The sequence below is a fragment of the Clarias gariepinus genome, chromosome 15 (genome assembly GCF_024256425.1).
Source record: "Clarias gariepinus isolate MV-2021 ecotype Netherlands chromosome 15, CGAR_prim_01v2, whole genome shotgun sequence".
Classification (NCBI taxonomy): domain Eukaryota; kingdom Metazoa; phylum Chordata; class Actinopteri; order Siluriformes; family Clariidae; genus Clarias; species Clarias gariepinus.
This window is the reverse complement of record NC_071114.1, coordinates 23,916,478-23,938,441: the sequence shown is the minus strand read 5'-3', so window position 1 is coordinate 23,938,441 and position 21,964 is coordinate 23,916,478. Positions and strand designations below refer to the sequence as shown.

The window sequence follows — 21,964 nt, the reverse complement described above, 5'->3', positions numbered from 1 at the left end:
ACGGTCTACCAGCTTGTGCAGCTCGGTCTGTGTTTTGGCATCTGGTAGCTGGGTATTTCAGCAGGAATGTGATATTTATACATGCAAATAAAGCGCCTTGAGAAAAATAAGACAAGCTGTAGCATTTAAACAAATGGAAAAATGGAAACAGTTTCTCACTGTTTGTGGTTACTGAAAAAAAAAAAAAAAAAAACAGAAACCCTATCTTCCCTACCGCCCACATTTGCATATAATTCATATGTTCACTTCTACACCAAGTCACCACGACGACGACAACAATGACGTACGTGAACGAGCTGAGCCACCCCGTCCTTGCCCCGCCGCACGACAGGAAGAGGAGGAGTACAAGTCTAAAAGTATTAGGCAGTGGCGCTACCTGGAGCAGAAGCACTTCCATAAGGAGCACGGCACTGTTTCGCTAGTAAGCTATTAGTAGCATTTGTTTAACCCTTAAAAAACACACACACATTGCTCACATAAACGGCGCACAGAACTGCCACAGCCGATAGGAGAAACGCCACCACTGGTTACAAAAGCAACGCCAAAAATGGACCAAAGACTCCATTACAGAACAAATTCACAGATTAACCAGTCAGAGGAAGTTCATTTTCTTCATTTACACTGATTTCTAATTTAAAAATAAAAATAAAAGATAAATAGACTACAATATTAATTCAGACCTAAATGCCAGATAAGTGCAGCTCTATATGTTTAAAGCCCCATTGTCACATACAGCAAACCTGATTTGGACTGAAAAAAAAAGAAAGTAAAAAAAAACATAAAATAAACAGCAGCGACAGCATGACAAAGTGATATGACGTAGCCAAGCATCCAACAAAACACTTCTGTGGATTTAAACTACAGTCAGTGCATTTAGCAATAGATTCATCTCACACTGAATAGACCCAGTTAATATCAGGATTATGGCAGCATTGCTCAGTAGATGTACAGTTTCTTTGTTTGTTTGTTTGTTTTTTTATTTATCTTTTTTAAGATGCAGGTTACTCATAGTAGCTTTAAAAATGGGAGCAGTCTGCTGTCTGTATCTGCGGATTGTCACTCAGCTCTGCTTAAACCAGGGTCCATAAAACTCTGGAGAGCCACGACACTGCTCACACCCCATTTAATTTATGTGCTGAACATCAAGCCCTTTCTGAGATGAATCAGGTGTAATGAAGCTCAGAACCCCGACCCCGATCTCTGGAGAGAGTGTACCATGACACACATACTCAGGGCTGGAAAAACTAAACAAGGAATGAAACAATTTTGGCTGGTGTAAAGTTTTTAAGGCCTAATTTAGCTTTTTTTTGCATTGAACCTACTAACATTTGTTATGAAAAGGAAACTTAGAGGAATATGAATAGAAAAAAAATCAGTACCATTACTGCATACAGTGCTTGTAGAATATCTTCTCAGCATAATTTGAAAGGTTTTACCTTTCACTAAATGGTTTAACATTTGTATTTTTTTTCTAGTGCTCTTTCAACCTACAGTTCCACAATAAGCAAAAGGCTTTTGCTTAAAAAGAAAAAGAGAGAGAGACATAGAGAGAGTTTAAGAGAGAGAGAGAGAGAGAGAGCGCAAGCACATTGCTTCGTCTGTTTTGCTTTGCTCATTGAAAATCAGTGCAGTGTCACTTCCCTGGCATTTAAAATGAAAATAATAATAACAGAATACATTAAATAGAATCTACCATAAAAACAGTTTACACCGAAAATATAAAAATCACACATCACAAAAAAAAGGGCTTTCTCAACCAGAGGTGATGAGACCACAGGATCTTTAACACGCATCCCACAACCCCTCGCTGTACATCCACTTTCCTGAGATTTTTTTTTTTTTCTTCCTTAACTCGCTTTACTTTATTATAAATAAAAGGACTTAAAATAGTTGTTACTAAATAGGGACAAAGACCCAGTGTTGCCGATGTCAAGGTAACCGTGTCCGGTCCCTTCGACATTTGAGAGCAAAAGCAATCAACACTGCTGCTACACTTTAAGCCGCCCGGGACCACTTTCACACACGAACACTTGCTGTTGTTCCTGACAGTATAAGCCAACCATCAAAAACGCAGTCTAAACCATTTCATAAAAAATTCACAAAAGGTCTGTGGGCTGTGTACAGGCTGTGTCAAGATCAGCTGCACTGGGGAGGAAGGGGGAAAAAAAAACTAAAGGATTGTGGGTAACGTGTCCATCACCTGGGTTTGGGCAAAAATAACAAAAGAGCATCACATCCAAAAATAGTGAACAGTACCATCACCTTATCACTTACACGTCACACCACACGCGCTAGTCCACAGTTTTACGCGCCTAGTCACTAGAAAAAGCTATCGACTTCAATAGTTAAGCCACTTTTGGTACAATTGCAAAAAAGAGAGATATCAAACAACTTTATAGTTCATTTTTTTAAACGTTTTATAAATAATGCAAGATACTCTATGTGTGATTTTTTTTATATAAAATTCAAGACTCCACCATATAGACAAAGTATCTTAGTATACGTTACGCAACTTCACAGCGACAGATTTTATGGTAAAGCTTGTGAGAGATTGCCGGTTTATGCAACCGGATAGTCCCCTTTTCAAGTGTTTTTTTTTTTTTTTTTTTAAGAGCAATATATATTTTTCAGATTTTGTCTGTATTGGTAAAGAGGACAAAATAAGAAGAGAATGAGTCTTCCTGGAGTTATTGGGAAGAATAGGATGGGAAAAACACACATAATAATAATAATTATAATAATAATAATAATAATAATAAAAGGATATCACTTTGTAATGAACAAAGATATATAAAGAAAGTATAGAATTGCCAGCATAAAAACACATGACAATATTTCACGAGCTCCACAAAGGAAACTAAATCAGCAGTTAGACTTTCCACAACATAAAGATCTTATTGCCTTGCCAATAAGCTTCTGTTATAAAAAGAAATAAATCCTTTTTTTAAAAGTTTCTTATGAAAAAAAGGACTACCCAATCACATAAACTGGTCTCAATTATCCTGATAGCTACCATACGAATATCATCAGCCGATTCCTCTTATCTTGTCTAATTTTGCTTTTCAGCAGTGGCTGGTCAGTGCACGACATTAGACGACGGTGAAGGGATGCAAAAAGCATGAAGAGTAGAGCGTATCCAGGACTGGAGGCATCTCAAAGTAGGAGATACGCCAGTGCAGGGTCAGTATAAACACAGGAACACTAATACTACACAAGACATCAGACGTGTGTGTGTCCTGGACAAGCTCTCCTTCCTAACTAACCCAGCTTTATAGGATTTCTTGTAAAAATAAAAAATAGCCTCGCCTTTATTCCACATCCTTGTGTTTATAAACACAAAGTAGAGATTGAAGGAGTACAAAGTGTACGTCTGCTTTGTGCCCAAGTTCTTTGACACAGGAAAAGGATGGAAGTACAAAACACAGCAACACAACGAATTTCAAATATTGCATAAAAATCTTGGAAAAAAACAAAACAAAAAAAAAAAAACATACATACAAAAAAAACCTCCAACAAAATATAAAGACAACAATAATAAAAATCCAGCACTCATTGCAGTCATGAAGGACAAAGTTTTGCTGCTTTTTTTAATTCTCGTAATTTCTTTGAAATGTGGAGATTTTTCTGGAAGCCCAGGTGTCCTAATTGTCCTTGATGGTAGTTTTGGTTTGGAAGTGTGTGTACAGAAATATACTGTACTGACCAATTTCAGTGGAAGTATCAGGATGAGTTGAGGACTCTGTCTTTTTAGACAGCAGTCCTCCATATCAGGTTCCATCTCACAGAAATCTGGAACCATTTGCAGCAATTTGCACCTCTTACTGAATCTGTCCCGTGCCTAAATCGTGATGCACTGACCAAGCCCCTTTCCATCCCTCTCACTCCTCCTCCTCTCTCTCCTCACTGGCCTATACTAAGACCTAGCATCTGTTTTGGACTTGACTATCGTGATGACGCTAGTGGCGCCCACCTTCCCCGGTACAAGCGGCCCGATGACGGAGGCCAGAGACCCGCGGGCAGAGACAGGAATGGGCGCGTTGGTAATGGGCACCGCAGGGGCACGAGCCACAGTCCTGGCGAAGCTCTGTAGTGCCTCGTATTTGGAGCGCAGGGCATCGAGCTCCACCTTCATGCTGGCATTCTCTGAAGCAAGTTTCTCCACCTCCTGTTGGAGCTCGGCCTTCTGGCGCTCCAGCTCCTCCTTCTGAGTGACACGCTTGACTCGGCAGCTGGCGGCATAGCCGCGGTTCTTGAGCGTGCGCCGCCGCTGCTTCAGCTGTACGATCTCCTCTTTGGAGAGGCCGCGGAGGTGCTGGTTGAGCTCGCGCACCGACATCGACACCAGCTCGTCGTCTGTGAGGCTTGTGCCATTCTCACCTGGCTCCCGCTTCACCTAAAACACACAAGGGGAAAGTCAGGGGTGATATGGGACATAGTAAAGGGAGATTTTAAAAAGACTACATAAGAAAAGGTGACACACCTTCAAGGCTTTGTTTCCCTTGTTAGTGGTCGTCATGCCACGAGAGCAGCTTGTAAACCACACAGATCTGCGAGACAGGAAACAGATACGTTATAAAAGCTTTTAATCCTTCAGTTCTATAAATCATACAGTACTGCCTTTACAAACTCGCCCCCCTTCCCCATTAAATGAGGCCTAGATTAAATCATTTTTATATTTAGCTGCAACTGATATGATTTTAAAATACACTGCACACTGAAGTATTCTCAGTTCCTCCTGCCACGTGTACCATGAACTAGTTACCTTTCTCTAAAGAGAAACCTGGAATAGTGAAAGTGGCAGCATGTAACCACCGGCTTCCTGTCTCCAACTTCCTGTGTGGCTCTAGTGGTTGGAAACCTTCAATCAAGTTCGAGAACACCTTTTTGATGAGAGTTCTGCTCATTGCTGATAGGCTTGTGAACAGTCAACAGGAGGAGGAGCCAAATTGTCTAGAAGGAAGTGGTAGCATGGGCAGCAGGCCAGGGGATTACCAGACAGTAATAGGCTAATTAGACTGTGCTCACTCATTTTCAAGTAGATTCAGGAGGGGCTTTTAATTTTATTGTTAAAAAAAAAGCGCGTTAAAAGCATAAAGACGTAGCTACCTTCTGAAATTGGGGGTCCCTTTGACCTCAATGCTTTTGACAAAAATAGTTTTTCGTTTTTAAACAGTTTTATCCGCTTAAAATATTCACTTTACGACAGGCTTTTTCATTTGCCATGGCTACTGCTCAATATAATCCAGCTCAGCTGTGACAGCTGACTGAACACTTATAACTGCTCAGCCGTTTTTATTAAAGTGACAGCTAGAAAAACCCAAAGCAGGTATCTTAGTTCTCCTTTTTCTGATTAAATTAGAGGAAACGGGCACCTATAACAGGAAACAAAGAAAGGGAAAGTAATATGTAAGATGTAAATGAGTTCAGTACACACACACACACACCCACACACACATCTCTACAACGATCCTCATTGAGGTGGGGACTGGGATGACACCCCTGCGGCACCGGGGTGTTCCCATGAAGGGCAGTCATTGTTCCAGCTGCCATCATGGGATCGAGCGAGAATGATTCTGCACATTCCTTCGCATCCCTCAGCCGGCACCCGGCCTCAAACAAACATCGGAGTGCAGCACTACTAACAGCCTCACAAATCACACAGAGCTAAACAGAAGAAATAAACAAGACAAAGCTGTGACTTAAAGGGATAGTTTGGATTTTTTAAAGTATGTCTTAAATCAAAATTGAGGTGGATATAAGTACATTACCACAGGTCTCGGTTGTTGTTAATTTTCCTGCTCTGCAGTTTGTCACAAGGAATGCGAGTAAAATTTACAGAACCAGTCAAAAGTTTGGATTTACAGTAGTTCCTAAATTCCAGAACTATACTGATGTTTTTTTCCCTCCAAAACTATAAAATAACACATATGGCATTAGGTAATTAAGTAACAACAACAACAACAGCAGCAGCAGCAGTCAGTTGTTATTTTAAGACATGAAGGTCAGCTGTTCTGGAATAGTTCTTGCAAGAACAGTATTTTAACAGTGTTTACAAAACCCATTAAGCACCATGATGAAACCGGCTCTCATGATGACCTTTCCAGGAAAGCAAGACCAAACCTTACCTCTGCTTCAGAGGAGACGTTCATTTAGATTTACCAGCCTGAGAAATCACCAATTAACAACCAGCACCTCAGATTACAGCCGTTATGAAGGCTTTACAGAGCATGAGTAGCAGATACATCTCAATATCAACTGTTCAAAAGATAATATTTTATATTTTGGATTCCTTCAGCCTTGTTGAAAGAAATAAAAATCAGGAACGACCATGAAATTAGAAGGCATGTCCAAACGTTTGACTGGTGGTCAAAGTAATCAGAGCCAAATTCCGCAATCCTTGTTCTCTGCAAAAATGCATTTTCAAAGTGTAGCTGAGAGTCATATAAATCTTCTGCAATCATACTGAGATAAATTAAGTTGGTATTCTTGAAAGTTTATTTATTAATTTACTAGTTTTTAGTACAAACTCTTTTCTTTCCACATAAGTTCCAATTAGCCATACACCAATGCTCTGGCGAAAGAAAAGCATTAAATACACCAAACCTTCGCAAATAAACCAACTCGATTTAGCTCAGTGTGGCTGAGTGACAAAATTTACTTTTGGTGAGCAAAGCACTTAAATTCATAATGATCAAGACCTATAATAATAAAGTTACACGCACCTTACCTCGATTTTGAAAATAATCTGTTCTATCCCTTTAAAGCATGAGCTGTGTCTTAAATTACAGAAAATGTCATAATATTAAAAAAATATATAAAGTGTGCAAATTTGTATGAGAATCCATACTAATTAAACCCCTTAAAGTTCATAGACGAAGGACTGTAGTCTTAGGCTCTCTTATCCTTATAACATTCCTTTCCAACTAGTTTTATAGTTATAACACAACAATAAGCCAAAAGCCTCAACAAGCACAGATAGAAAATATCTTTAAAAAAAAGTTTTATTTAGTATGCATATTTGATGTCGTAACTACCTCACTCTGATTGTACCTAATCCCACCTTCCACACACATCATCGGAGGTGTGAGCTGGTTGACGGCAGAACTATTTTTACTAGGGTGGATTAATTACCACGCGCAAATGACGAACTCTCTCTTACTCCAAATCAGGAACACGCTGGGATGGAGAAACAGAGACGAAACCGAGCGGGATGAAGTGCAGCACAGAGCAGTCATTTCACACTCCTGCATCATCTCTTTTGTTAAATATTTTGAGAGAAAATAAAAATGCTAGCCAGACTCAGACATTTTCACTTACAAAAGACTGTGATGAGAGGAAAAACCACAGCTTACAAGTATCACTGTGCAGTACAGGTTTATCAACATCAGATTTAAAAGCCTGGGATTTGCATTTCACGCGAAACAGCTTTTCAAAGGAGCCTTTTCAGTTATTTAAAGCCGTCATTCACTGGGAGGACACGAGTGAAGTCAGACGCCGGTGACCTTCGCCTCAGTAGTAAACATACCCGGTGCATATTATGAGATTAAGGGTCCGGTGTGTGTTTGAGTGTGTGTTGAAGGGAGTCGTTTCCTGGCAGAAGCTCTCAAGAAGCGTCAGCATAAGTAAGTCCTGCCACTAACTACACCCATTTCCAGCACCGGATCGCAGACGGACGACTCCAGCTCCGAGTAATGAGAACCTACTAATCCCAGAAGGTCCTATACAAGAGCGCGAGCAAGAGAGATAGACAAGGGTGTGTTTTATCCTGCAAAGGCTGGCTGAAATCCCTCCGTATGGAGCGGCGCACAGGGCCACAGGCTCAGGATTAGACTGATTAACCTGTCCATCCCGTCTCAGCCTCAAAACACAGAAGACAGGAAACCGCTGAAGCAACAAACAGTGACACAGCACTGCAAAACAGCCTTTTTATTATAAGACTGTAAAAAAATGTATGATAGTTCACTCTTGCTTTTGTTTAGTAAAGTCAGTCTATTATATTCATACACTTTAATAGGACCCCCCGTATACCTGCTCATTCGTTCAGAATAACACACGTACAGTATAGCGCGAAGGACGCCGTCGCAAAGCGGCTTCATAGAAACACGGATGTAAGATTTGAATGTAAAGTCATGCAATTATTCTCTCAGCCAATCACACGGCAGTCACACAACGCATACAACCATGCAGAAACAGGTCAAGAAGTTCAGTTCATGTTTACATCAAACATCAATATGGAGAAGAAGAAAAAAAAAAAAGAATTTTAGCCGCTTTGACTGTGGCATCATTGCTGTATAACGTATTTCAGAAACTGATAATCTCCTGGGAATTTTCAATAACAAAAGTATGTAAAATATTCCAAATATAATGGTGTAAAAACAAACAAACAAAAACATCCAGTTTGTGGCAGTAAAGTGGGTAGAGACTCCATGCTGAGATCGGTTCACAGCTCACTGTAACTCTAACAACCACTCTTTATAGCCTTAGCGAGCAAGATCAGCGTTTTTTTTGGTTGTTTTTTTTTATATCTTTCTAGTTTTAGACTCTGAATAAAATACACAGATGTGCAGGTGTACAGCTGTATTTAGAAAAAATGGATGAAGCTGTGATTATTCATATCAGCAGGTTTAATATAAAGGAGCAAAACACTAAGCTGTCAATTCCAAAGGTGTTTGCTTTACAGTACATAATTATATATAAATATATAAAACACATGAGCTAACAATGAACTGCAAGTGCACAATTACAGTATGTAATATTTTCCAACAGGTCGAAATCAGTTTATAATGCATCGAAAAAAATAAAATAAACAAATAAATAAAAGACTGAAAATTGCACCGTTCATAATGTGTGCGCAACAGATTTAAAAGAAAATAGGAGGGAAAAATGACCCAAATCTAATCTGGCTGCAATACCAAAGCAGCGAGTAAACACACACATAGAGACAGTTCCAGTCCTGCATTCTTCCACTCCGCTTTTGTGCAAACGCGCCGCTACACAATAGACCGGATTAACACGCACCAACCTGAGGGGGAGGGGCTTCATCTTTATCGAGCCTCGTTTTATTTCCCCAGTGCCCGACCCCCATCCCCCATCAGCCCCTGCTCTGTTAGTGCCGCCAGCCAAAGACCCACCCCCCTGTACCATGCACCAGCCTGCCACACACACACACACACACACACACACAGAGCTATGCCTTACACACACTCCTTATTCCACCGGCAAGTCCACTGAGAACACCAAAAAGGTTATGATGATTTAGGACAACATGCGTAGACGAATGTGAGAGGGGGAAAAAATGAAAAAGGGACACGTCCATATGGTGCACACAGCGGGCAGCGTCTAGCCTAAATTTCAACCCACGTGGACTAAATAGTGCAGCGCACAGCGATTGGACGCTACGTTCGAGCAGCTGTTCTGTGCCAGATCAGACTGGCGTCTTCAGTGCGAGACTGAAAGAGGGGATAATAAAGAGACAGCAGCAGAACTGTAGGATAACACACACACACACACAAAGATGAATATATAGCGGGAATTGACTTTGAAAATGCATGAGAGAGATCACACAAGAAGGACAGAAGGGCAACATCATAACTCCTTGCTTTCATCCTACCACCTACACACACACACACACACACACGTCTACCCACCCACTCATCCACAAACACAAAACACACACCCCCCACACACCACTTATGGCGTTTCTCTTTAATATTCCTCCGTGAGCAGAGGTCACCGACAAGAAACAGACGTCTTCCCGCTGCACCAGCACACCTCATTACCTCTGATAAAGGACTTACACTCCTGCAAGAGTGTGTGTTTAGCAGTACATGCTATTAAGGAATTATTCGACAAGCAGCGTTAAACGTTTATGATACTGTTTAAGTTGAAAAAGGACACACGCTTTTATTAGTCTCATTGATTTAAACGAAAAACATACAGTATATATATATGAAATAAATATTTAAATTAAATATTAAATCACTTAAAAAAGTTAACTAATATCTGTCAAAATTAGCACCGTAGAAGTAAATAATGTTAACTGAATTTATTTGAAGATGTAAATAAATTACACAAATATGTTGTTATATACCTGTCTTGTGCGTGTGTGTGCATGCATCTCTCATGGAAGGAGACATCATAATTTGTGGGGAAGATGAAGATGAGGAAGAGTGCGCTGAGGTGGTCATGGCAGGCTTTTGCAGACGTGCGCTAAATTCTTCTCCGTCAGACTTCACGCTGCTGACTTCTCTAGAGTTAAGTCTCACACACACACTTACACACGCCAAAAGGATGAGGGACAGAAAGCGCTGAGCATGAGAGAGCGAGTAAGAAAGAAAAGTGCCACCGAACAAAAAAACAGGTCTATAGAAGCACACGGAGAGACTGAGAGAGAGACAAAGGAAGGAAGACAAAAGGAAAAGTTAAAGCCAGGAGCTGTAAAGAAGAAGTGAGAGATAGAGCACATAAGAACCGGTGTGATGAGGGAGAGCGAGTGTGTATGTGTGTGTTTGTATATGTGTGTGTTGGAGGGAAGGCGGGCGGTGGGAGGTTGGAGGAAAAGAGCCCAGCCAAAACTGCATCCTCAACACATTTGTGGGAGCTTAGAGGCCGGGGAGGAGGATTGGGGTCGCGCCGAGGGGAGAAAAGCCCTGAACTCAGCAACCAGCGCAACTAAAACCGCCAATTAGAAAAAGTTCCTCCGCTGATCCTCTGCTACAAAACTGCAAGGCCATCAACACACCACTCGGCTATTGCTGAGGCAACCAAACGAGCCCTAGCAAGGGCCAGGAAGGGGATTCAACAAAAGAGGGACAACAGAACAGATGGACGAGGAGAGTTTGGCGTTAAAGGGGGAAAAAAAGAGGCACACGATAGCTTGGGATAATGTGTGTAATTAATTTAACCCGAGTTCAAACTCCGGAGTAAGAAGTCTACGGTAGTGGTGGTTTCCACCAGCACTCCCTTTTTATGCTCTACACCATGATCAGCTCCATAAAGGGCTAGTCTGGCATAAAAAAAAAAAAATTGAGTCTGGTGTCAGGTGTCCGAAACATGCTGTGTTCCAGTCAGATGTCCCAAACGACTCCGCTACTATACATTGGGTCAGTCAGCAAAGATTCTTCTTTTATGCTGAAAAATCCAGGCTGAATTATTATTAGTATTTTTTAATCCTGACCTGTCCAGAAGAGAAAGAAAGAAAGAGAAAAAAAGCTTTGTGCTCTGGTTGGGGGAAATAGCCTGCCCTATATCTCTCTGTCCATCACGGTGACATCAGACAGTTGTGGGATTCTGGGAGCTGGGCTTGCCTCTTTGTGTCTCACCCCGCAATATGACACTGCATAAGCAACTTAAAAAGTGGGCTTAACTGTCCTGTTCATATCTCTATGTGACAAGCCAAGTTTAGCTACACCACAGTCCAATGATTAGACGTCGCCACTGAGACTTGACCTGATTTGCATCAATCATATCCTCGATAGTTGCTTTCATTTCATTTACGCTGCTTAGTCATCCAATCGCCAGGCTTCTTGTAAGAACCCCTGACCAATATAATGCAGGAGGCAGGATTTGCTGGAATATGAATTAGGAGGAATAAGGCAGAGCAAATGTGTGTGCAAACATTCTATTCCGAGGTCACTGATGGATTTGTGATTTTAGGTAAATACCAGTACATAGTGTATTAATGGACTGGGGGTGGTTTTTTAGTGGCAAGGAAATGTACAGTACAAGGATTACTGCAATAAAGTGACCGCTCTCAGTGAGAATATTGGGCTTTACTCCTGGGTGGGCAAGATGACTTCTCTACACCCGCATTTGCTCATTATGGCACTAGCTATTCACCTGTTAGCTCATGTAGACCCAACAGTGTGAGGTAGTTTGTGGACTTTTTCATACAGAATTGGTGATGTTGAGATTTACACTAATTAAACAATAAGTTAATGACCCACAAGTTAATGCCTGGAGAGAGGCGGTATGAGCAGCAGTTATAAGAAAAAGGCTTCATATATCTTTGAAGAGAAATGCATAAACGTTTACAACTTCCACAGGTGAAAAATACATATATACATTTATATGATAAATAGATATTTGTATTTGAGTAAAAAAAAATTGACTGCGGTGTAGCTAAATGGTTAGCACAGTTGACTCACATCTCAGGGTTGGGGTCTTCAAATGTCGCCTGCTGTCTGTGTGTGTGTGTGTGTGGAGACTGTATGCTCTTTTCTGTGCTTGATGGTTTTCCTCCCACATTCCAAAGACAAGCAGTGTAGGCTGACTGGTGTGCCCGGTGATGGGTTGTCAGCCCATAGATAAATGTACCCCGCCTCGTGCCCCAATTGCCTGGGATAGACTTCAGGCTGTGACCGTACCCGCATAAATGGAAAAGCCGATGGATAGATGTATAATATATAATATTACCAGTGCCACATCACCTCCCTAGAATTTAGGCAAAAGGAACACAAAAGCTCTAAGGGATACTTTAATTCTTTGGATGTGTGCATATATGTGTGTGTGTGTGGGTTTGTTCCTTCAAACGGGCCATGTTTAGCCTTATTAATCCTGTCTGATGCTCTCCTATGAAGTGCAGATGTCTTTGTCAAGTTCCTCATAAGCATAGCGCTATAATACACCAGTTTCTCACACACACACACACACACACACACACACACACACACACACACAGTAAAGGGATTTGGCTCGCTGGAGAGTCACAGCCGTATCATTTCCATTATAACGAATGAATCAGAGGGATGAATTGTAAGGACTGACAGGTTGTAATAAACAATCATAAAACTCAGGTGCTTGTTTATCCTTCGAATACAGCTCAACTCTGATCTTCAGACAAAAGCACATCTGCGAACCTCCATTTTTAAGAAGAGAGAGGACTGACAGAAGCGTTTTCATTTTTCAGGGGTCGTCCCTCTCACCCAGGTTTCTAAAAGCAGTCAGGATATCGATTGGAGACAGACTCTCTGCTCGAACGAGAAGTGAATAATTGAAGAAGAACGAGCGAGACAGAAAGACAGAAAAAGAGAATACGAGACTAGCTGGTGGATGACACGGAACACAGAAGTATAAAGAAAGCGTAGCAAAAGAAAAAGAAAAAAAAAGATAGTAAAACAAGACAAGTGATATTAGGGGTAGAAAACTGTGCAGGATTTAAGGTTGGGTGGAGAAGAAAAGCCTTTCTATCTACACACTTCCTCATCTCAGGTATAAGTGTGTGATGGGAAAATTTCCTAACACAAGCAGAAAAAAGTGCCAAGTCAGGACGCGGGTGTGTGCATTTTTTTTTATTTAGTAAGGGCTTTTTCCAGTAGTGAAGCTCGTAGGTTAATTTGCCCGCCCCACCCTCCCCAACCTCTCTTTATAGGCAGACTGAGATAAAGTTAACTAAATCTTATTTTTCCTCTGATCCTTCAGGTCAGCACAAAAAACAGCAACGGACGAAAGAAATAAACAAGTCTGAAGATGGATTTTGTGTGTGCGTGTGTGTGTGAAAGATAGAGTTAAACTCAGTTTCTCAGATTTGTCACACACCAAATACAAGAGGTGGACTGATAATTAAGGAATTAAACACTTGGGGGCATATGGTTACGGACAACAATCAAAGACAGAGCGGTACGATGCAGACAGGTGCAAAACATTCGACATTCTAACTAACCTGATTTGGATTATTTTCCACCAACAAATCTAGACAGAACGCTGATTTAATAGCTTCTTAAAGATGTCCTCTTTATATACACGATAAAAAGAAATTATTGAGATTAATTAAGAAAAATGGTTGTATACCCCAATAATACCAATAAAATTCATGCGTATTAAAACCACGTAGGTTTTGGGTTCTTCTTATGCTACTGAGGTGTCTCTGGCCCCTTTGGGGTGTGGCTTCTCAGGGACTCTGGGGGTGGTCTGTGGTGTCTGGCACCAGGACGTTGGCAGCAGATATTTCTGGTGCTGTGGGTTGTACTTGTTAGTCTGATGTTTCCCATGACAGCTCGATCAGACTGGGATCTGGGAAATTTAAAGACCAGGTTCGGGGCTTTTGCTGCTCTGAGGCCTTACTATCATGGCCTGCATTGGCTTTTCTGGAGGATCAGACCAGATGGGTGTGACTTAGGTGCCTGTGTCCTATCACCAGTCAGTGTTATTTACTATTTATCTGGCTGTGGTGTTGATGTTATCGCTAATCATATATATATATATATATAGTAAATATATATACATACACACATTTTAAATTCTAAACAAACAACACACTCATTAAGTTTTCTCTAATAAAAAAAAAAAGACTACCTACAGAAAGCTTTAACAGGTCAACAATTATTATTATTATACACGTTTTTTTTTTTTTTTTTTTTTAATAAGGTGGCTTTTGATCCTTTTATTATTGGTCATCCATTATGTGTAGCATCTGCTGTGCAGGACCCTGTGAGTGAATTGTTACTATAGAAACCATAACATTTCCAAATAAGAGCATCAATATAAACCCGTGATTCGCAGTACAGCCAACTGTTATAGAAAACATGCATAGGATGTACACTTTCTAATCAGTCGGATTTAGGAATCGAACAGTTAATCGAATGGTTAGTTATAAACTAAGAGCAAGATGTGGCCCATTATTCTGTGCAGTGCTGTGTATGCGTATATGTGATCTTAAACCTGTTGCTATTATCATGTATTGTAAATTATTGTCTACTATAACTTTATAATGACTAGAACATATAACAGCACATTCATTACATTACAGCACAAAACATTCTTTCCTTTTAGGGCATTAAAAAGAATGACCAAAAGTGAAAGTGCAAATGTTTACACTCTCTATGTTTTCTAAATGTATTATTTTTTTTAAACAAGGGAACGGCCCAAAACATGACAATAATCCAAAACATTAGGCAAGCAAGTTTGAAGGTTTTGGCTTGGCCCTGTTAGTCTCCAGACATGATCTAAAAAAAGACAGCATGAGTCTTAACAGGCATGTCAAAGAGAAACATGACAAATGAGAGGATCCAGAAGCTGCTCAGGCGTTATGGAAGAGTTTAAAAAGCAAATATGGACATTTAGAAAATATTTTGTAACTATGCTAAAATGTTACATCTCGGTAAATACTGTTAAAGCATTTTTATTTTTCATTTCTGAAACCCAATACATTAATTCTATCATGATTATAAACTTCAAAATTTTGTCACATTTGTCACCCCTTAATGGCAGTTATTTATTGCTTATCTTGTTTAGAACCCATATCACCACAGAAACTGATTTGTCTGACATCTACCTGAAATGTGATTCCAGAGTGTTCAGACTTTAAAATCACCTCCTTCATCTTTAATGTAGTATCTGTACTGTGGCTACGATTTTGCACACAGCTGCTCAGAAAGACTCATTTCTCTGCTGTGCCATGTTTCCACATTTTAACCCAGTGTCCAGACCGTGACACTAAAAGTCAGCATGAGTCAGCAGGAGCTCAGTTACGGACAGCGATACGTAACAGTTTTACAGGATGGCCTGCGGAGTCTATTTGATTGTGCACACAGATGAATGTTCAGTCTGGGAGCGAATTTGATCGTAATAGATAGCGTTGCTCGAGGTTCGTCTACTCGTAACACGGCTAGCATTGACTTTTCACCGTACTCGACTGGCACCATTAACCTGCGTCCCATCATCACAAGCATCACCACCTCACATGCTCTGCTCTCCCCTCCTTCTTTTCACTACTCCATCTTTTGTCTCACTCTTCTTTTCACCTCATCTCATTTCTCCTTTCACTTACTTTTCCAGCCACCACGCCTTCCTAGAAACTTCTTTAAGAGCTGCATATGGGTTGCTTAGTAGGAAGCGGTTCCATAATTAAAACCGTTCCTTTTTAAAGACGTGTCCATTTTGACTTACGGACACCTGCTCGTCCTTGACAGGACTAATAACTGCAAACAAACATGGACTCTCTCTTTCTCTCGTTCTCCATCTGTGTGTTTTCCATGGAGTTTTGGCCGCCCTGTTTTCTCTTTTTCACAGTGTTTCGCAGCTGGAGCATGGCAGGAGCAGCGTGCCACTGCGGGTAAAAACTGCGGCATATTGCTGGTGAGATGATGCAACTCGGAGACATTCAGCCCAGCCCGGCAGTCCAAGAAAGCCTTCAATGCCACGAAAAAAACAAGACCTTATGAATATCCACATTTCACTGTGCAACTCAACTGGGTCAAACAAGATGCCGTGACTGAAATTCTCTCTCTGTTTATTGTATATTCGCGGAGGAGCTAGCACTGTACAAAACTTTTCTGCTTGTGAACAGCTATTAATAATATGTTTTGATTGAAAGATAAGGATGCAAAGCTTTTCAAGAGCAACACATTCATGCCTTTCACTCAGGAAACTAGATAGAAAGCTTATTTAATCCTTTCTCAAAGATGTCCTCTTTATATACACAATAAAAAGAAGTCATTGAGATTAATTAAGAAGAATAGTTGTAAACATGGAGATTTACATTCATATCCTTTTTTAAGCATTAAAGTTTTAACCCTGCACTGATTCGTTTTTCCCCTAAATGACCTTTATTGCGCAACTTTAACAGACCACAGCAAGAAATCCCTCAAACAGCAGTTTGTGACAAATGAGCATTGTGAAATGTGCAAGATTCCCCCACAGAAACCATCGTTAAATCCTGCACAGCTCTTTCTTCTATTTCCTTTATGAAACAGGAGAGAGAAATGCGATAGATATTCTGCTGCAGAGGAGAGATTACGCGTCTTACAACCTATTTCATCTTCTTACAACCTATTTCATCATTACTGTGAGCGCGCCAGAGCAAGAGTGAGAGAGACAGAGTGGAAAAAATAGACTCTCCTGATTCCCCCCTCTCCTTCCTCACTGCCACCCCAAAGTCCTCTTCCCTCCCTCCTTTGTCTGTCGTTCCCTCTCTCGAGACCTTCGGTCCCTTTATCTTGTGGAAGCTTTCAAACTTGTCCCTCCGGATCCCTGGCGCGTGCCTACACACGGTCGGCCACGGAGCTCCACACTCGCTGCGAAGAAGAAAACTCAACACCGATGGGTTCAACGTGTAAATATTAGGCTCTTATTTGTCAATAAAAAGATAATTAAACCTGGCTGGGAACAAAAAAAAAAGGATGTTCAGGTTGGACACTGTTGCCACATGCACAGCTAAACAGAAATATATACACACACGCGCACACACAAGTTAATGATCACCTTGAGCATGTATTTACTCGAAGCCACCTGACACATAGCAGAGGAAAGCCTATAAAGATGTAGTTCATTAAGCTTCCTGATAGCATGTGGGTGTGAAAGTCTAGGTTACATGACAGGTGCTACACACACAAGCATAAAACAACTTCTGACGCACAAGTGTGTTATTGTGTGTAAACCAGGCGTGATGAGGCAGGGAGCTCTGGCAATTCTTTCACAAATGGTGATAAATCTGAGGCTCGCCTGCACCTAACTCACTAAACGTCGCGCGCCATTCCTTCCTCCTCATAACTGCAACCACTAAACATATATTTATTAAACAGGACGCAGACAGACAGAGAGCAGCGCCGAGACAGGAGGAGAAAAGGAAGGAGGGTGGCACATCACTCATTCTGAGAATTTTACGGTAAAAAAAAATAATAAAAAAATATGCCGCTGAACCTCATTAATAAATTAAGGTTGCTCTTCCAAAAAAAGACAGATGACACATTTTTTTAGTGCCTCGCCAAGTTCCAAATCTGCTTGCCTCCCTCTTACTACACCTGGTGTGAACAGAAAATAAAGGAACAATGCTTCTTCGCTTCTTTCTGTTGCACTATTACAAGCCAACATTAATGCATGACCCAGGATCTATAGGGAATGTAACTTAACATAAATCAGCAGTGACTGTAGACTAGACGGTCATTTTATTCGCTGTCATCATCTTTGCTCTGGAAGTGAAAAAGCAGAAGAAGAGTAGTAAAAAAAAAAAGGAGGTTAGACTACCTGTTAGCAGAAAGAGGAAGCACAAAAACTGCCATCTGTTGCAAAACTCGTACTGTAAATGCAAACTATCACATTTCTTTTTTTTGTGCAGCAGTGATGCAAGGGTCGCATTTTTTCCTCCGAAAGTTGCATGTGCAGCATTCAGTGCTGGGAAGTAAGCGAAAACACAGACACGAGGAAAAAAAAACAAACACTTGATTTAAGCTAACACACGTTCTAATGACTGGTTGAAATGCTAGACTATAAAAGACAAGCCAATTTGTCATCCTAAATCCTCAACTTCGAAATGTGGTCTTTTTGAGACAAAAAGAAGGTCAACCTTCATCAGACACTACGCCTGACAGACTCCGTACAAGCCTACAAGAACTTTATGAATGGAAAGAGAGAAGGAATTGAAATGTGCATGTGTGTTAAATAACATGAATGATATGAATGATTTGTAAAACTTCTCTAAAATGTGCACTTTTACACGCATGCGCTATAAACCTACTGCATACGTTTAACACTCCAGTCTAATCAAAGTCATAAAATAGCAAGCTAAGTAACAAGTGAAAACGCCATCTGTCAAGCGAGGAAGCGTTTTGGTTACTTCAGCATTTTTTTTTCTTGAGGGGAGAGAGAGAGAGAGATAGAAAAGAAAGAGAGAGAGAAAGCCATGAAGACAAAACCGTTCTTGTTCTCCTTCGTCTCGGGCCAGCCCCGTCTCACATTCTTAATCTTATCTCTTTCTCTCCTCTGTTGGCTTTTCTGTTCAGCCATCAGCACATTCTGCCCATCAGCATCGGTCAGTGCTCAATTAAGCCGGAGAAAGTGAATGTAGAGCAAAAATTGCACTGCCTAAAGTGCAGCCTAAGTACTCGGCTGATCAAATTACACTTGTTCCTCCGCCTCTCAACTGGACCATTTGTGCTGCTAATTGCAGCACCACCACAAATTACAATTCAAATTTTATCAAACGATTTGGGGATAATATGCTGGATGTGGCTCTTAAAAGGAAAGATGTCTCTCTGCAGCCCCCTTTACATGTTACTCCTGTAAATCAATCGACTAATTGATTTGTAGGAAACAAAACAACAAATTGAGCATCATGGCAATTAGTTTAGTCTCCGGGAATTTCCAGTTCCCATCATAAGGAGCATGGCTCTCCGTAAACCATGCCAGACAATAATTTATCTTTTAACCTATAACCATCTATTAAGACTTCATACCAGGAAATACAACAGTCCCAAAAATAGATTGAGTGCTAAAAGTGGATTCAGTGCCTAGTGGTCTATTAGAGTTTACACTCTTGACATAAAAGGATCTACAAAACAAACCAGCACTAAAGTATCACACAATGCACAACTGGGCATTTTTGCAAGGTCCTCCTCCTGAAGTCCAAAACGATCTACGCAGAGGCATCCGAGTGCCTCCGTGTCACCATCACCACCACCACCAGGGTCTCAGTCCCAAACCTCAGACATGGTGACATGGTGACTGATGAATCAGCATCTCAACCACAAGCAAAAACTGCCTACATACGCAAGTCATAATTTCTCAATTATAGGAACAAATTATCCAGCACAGGAATTCTCTGATCACATCCCATCACATCACATGCCTTCAGTCTGGTTCAGCTTTCGACACGACAGAGCTCTAACTGTGTAGAATCACACAGGGTGAAGTGTGAATTTATATCCCTGCTGCTCCTCCTGCTGCCATAATGAGCGACCTCACGCAAAAAAAAACAACAGGCATCATCATGACCACGGGCTACAACCTTGTGGAAATAGTAAGCTTTAACATCAGCGTGCTATTATTAGCTGCCCGGTTACTACTACGTTGACAAACAGGATGGCATCCTGTCTGTCATTTTCAGTTCCTGGAGGGAAAAGGACAAGCTAGCAAAGTCCAGAAACCTGCTCCATGATGCCTCCTGCCTTGGTGTTACCTACGATCTGGAAGATGAGAATGTGAGATGAGGTGAGATTAGACCAGACGAGATCATGTAAGAACATGTAAAACACCTTTAACATTAACTGACCAGGTCTAGATCTGTGTATCTATTCACCCATTATCTATTAAGATAGATAGATAGATAGATAGATAGATAGATAGATAGATCTGGTTGTTTTTTTTCTAACGCACATAAATAATAACAACGCGCGCGCACACATACATTATATATATATATATATACACACACACACACACACACACACACACACACACATACATACATACATACGTATATAAAATACATTTATATACTGTATATATACAAGACGTTGCCTCAAAGCGATCGCATTCCATTCTTCTAGAGAACATCCAAACATACACACATCTGCACACACCTGGACAAACTGTTCCGGAAACTGTTCCTTTGTGTTGCGGGTACAGGGGCTCCTTAGGGTGGATGTCCAGCCGAGATAAACACGGCGCGGCTCGGTCTGACCCCGGGATGATGATCGTGATGAATCAGCACGGCTTTAGAGCGCCTTTAAATAAGCGAAGCCGTTCGGTTGTCGCTTTCGTAACACACTGACACACACACGCACGCTCGCTCGCTCACGGTGACACTGACATATATACACACACATACACACGCGCGCGCGAGCGCTGCGAGCGTGCGCACTCAGCAAAACAGATCCGCGAGCCAGCGACTCTGACACGACGCGCGCGCGCCTGCCGCCCGCGAGTCCCCCAGCTAAGTCAGGTCCTCTCTCCTCGCGCTAAAAACAAAACGGAAAAAAAAAACCTAAAACAACACAAACAGCGCCGTTTACTCACCGAATGAGAACAGGGAGCGTCTCCGGCACTGGCACGGATTCAAAACTAGAAGTTTGAGGCGTCGGAGGTGAAGTTTTTTTTTAACCGACGCTGCTTCGGAAATTGTTGTAACACTCCCACCTTCTCCTTGTTGATCCGCTTTCTCTTGTGCCGAGGAGGCCAGACGTCATATGATGTTTGGTCACGTGGTTTCATTCATGAAGGATCTACGCAACTTGGAGAGGAAGTCTTAAAGGAACAGGTGCACCTAAAAATTGCCACCTGTTAGCTTATGTGAAATATAGGGTGAATTGAAAAGCTTCAAATCAAATCCAAATTTTAATTTTAATTCGATTTAAAGCTTAATTCTTTCTTTGTTTATAAAGTAGTAATCATAAGGTCAATGGTTTAAGCCTCCACAATGACCAAACTGTTGGGCCCTTGAGCAAGGCCCTTAACTTTATTTCTTTCAGAGGTGCAGGATATATTAAAAAAAATAATTTCTTCATACATAGGGGAATTTAACACTTTTTAGCTAGAAGTCTTACAAAATGGTTCATATGGTTCACCCGCCTAATTTTCACCCTAAGAACTGAAATTTTTGTAAGAAATTTGCCTCGGCATCCAAAATATATATATATATATATATATATATATATACACACACACAAGTGACCAAACTGAGGAGATTCGAACACCAGTAATGATTTTTTACTTTTTGCTTTTTTTACCCATGCTGTATAAGGAAAAAGTAGTGACAAGTCCGTTACTTTTAATAGCACGGTATTTGATTTATATTATATAATTTCCAGCTTTGACTGTGTTGAGTTTAGAGTCCACTTATACATGCAATGTGAGCAGGAAGCAAATTTACATGTAGAAATGCAAAAAAGACAAAGCAGCAAAATATTTATGCAATATAAATTTAAACAAAGTGTTAACAGTATTGTTGTTGTTGATACTGTTAAAGAAATTAATCCCATCCTGTTACTGAACGCGATTGTATTAACATAATCAAGCATAGGGAAAGGAAATCCATCGCTAACACATTTGAATGAAAAGGCACGGCATCTTTGCTTTAAGGATAGCGACTGCGTAATAGAGGGCAACCTGTGGCAACGGGGGCATTTTAGCACCTAACACCTGCGTACATTTGGTAGCGAATCAAATCCTTTTCGCGTCAGTGGAAAGCCAAGCGAAGCGAATTTACATATTTTTTGTGTTGTTTTTTTTTGCATTTTGTGCAAGATTTAGT

At 40.9% G+C, this 21,964-nt stretch overlaps 1 protein-coding gene and 1 long non-coding RNA gene across 4 annotated transcripts; one reads left to right on the top strand and one right to left on the bottom strand.

The window, feature by feature from the left end:
- Positions 1–290: 290 nt before the first annotated feature.
- LOC128542804 (uncharacterized) lies at positions 291–14,058 on the top strand. Its single transcript, XR_008365678.1, has 3 exons — positions 291–421; positions 3,067–3,180; positions 10,130–14,058. It is a non-coding gene; the product is annotated as an uncharacterized LOC128542804 (long non-coding RNA).
- Positions 3,177–20,881, bottom strand: mafgb (v-maf avian musculoaponeurotic fibrosarcoma oncogene homolog Gb). 3 transcript variants are annotated; one of them, XM_053512844.1, is made up of 3 exons: positions 20,731–20,881; positions 4,481–4,547; positions 3,177–4,393 (listed from the first exon to the last, which is right to left on the bottom strand). In XM_053512844.1, the coding sequence occupies exons 2-3, from the start codon at positions 4,514–4,516 to the stop codon at positions 3,914–3,916; spliced, it is 516 nt and encodes a 171-aa protein (XP_053368819.1). In that variant the 5' UTR covers positions 4,517–4,547; positions 20,731–20,881; the 3' UTR covers positions 3,177–3,913. The 3 variants fall into 3 exon arrangements, with proteins under 3 accessions (XP_053368819.1, XP_053368820.1, XP_053368818.1); XM_053512845.1 differs by lacking the exon at positions 20,731–20,881 and adding an exon at positions 20,295–20,649; XM_053512843.1 differs by lacking the exon at positions 20,731–20,881 and adding an exon at positions 10,091–10,128.
- Positions 20,882–21,964: the final 1,083 nt, after the last annotated feature.

Bases quoted from the DNA above. Each gene is read 5' to 3' on its own strand.
- mafgb (XM_053512843.1), bottom strand. From the start codon at position 10,113: ATGCACACACACGCACAAGACAG. The intron at 4,548-10,090 runs GTATATAACAAC...CCTGTCTCGCAG, and splicing joins CACACACACGCACAAGACAG to ATCTGTGTGGTTTACAAGCT. The intron at 4,394-4,480 runs GTGTGTCACCTT...TGTGTGTTTTAG, and splicing joins AGGGAAACAAAGCCTTGAAG to GTGAAGCGGGAGCCAGGTGA.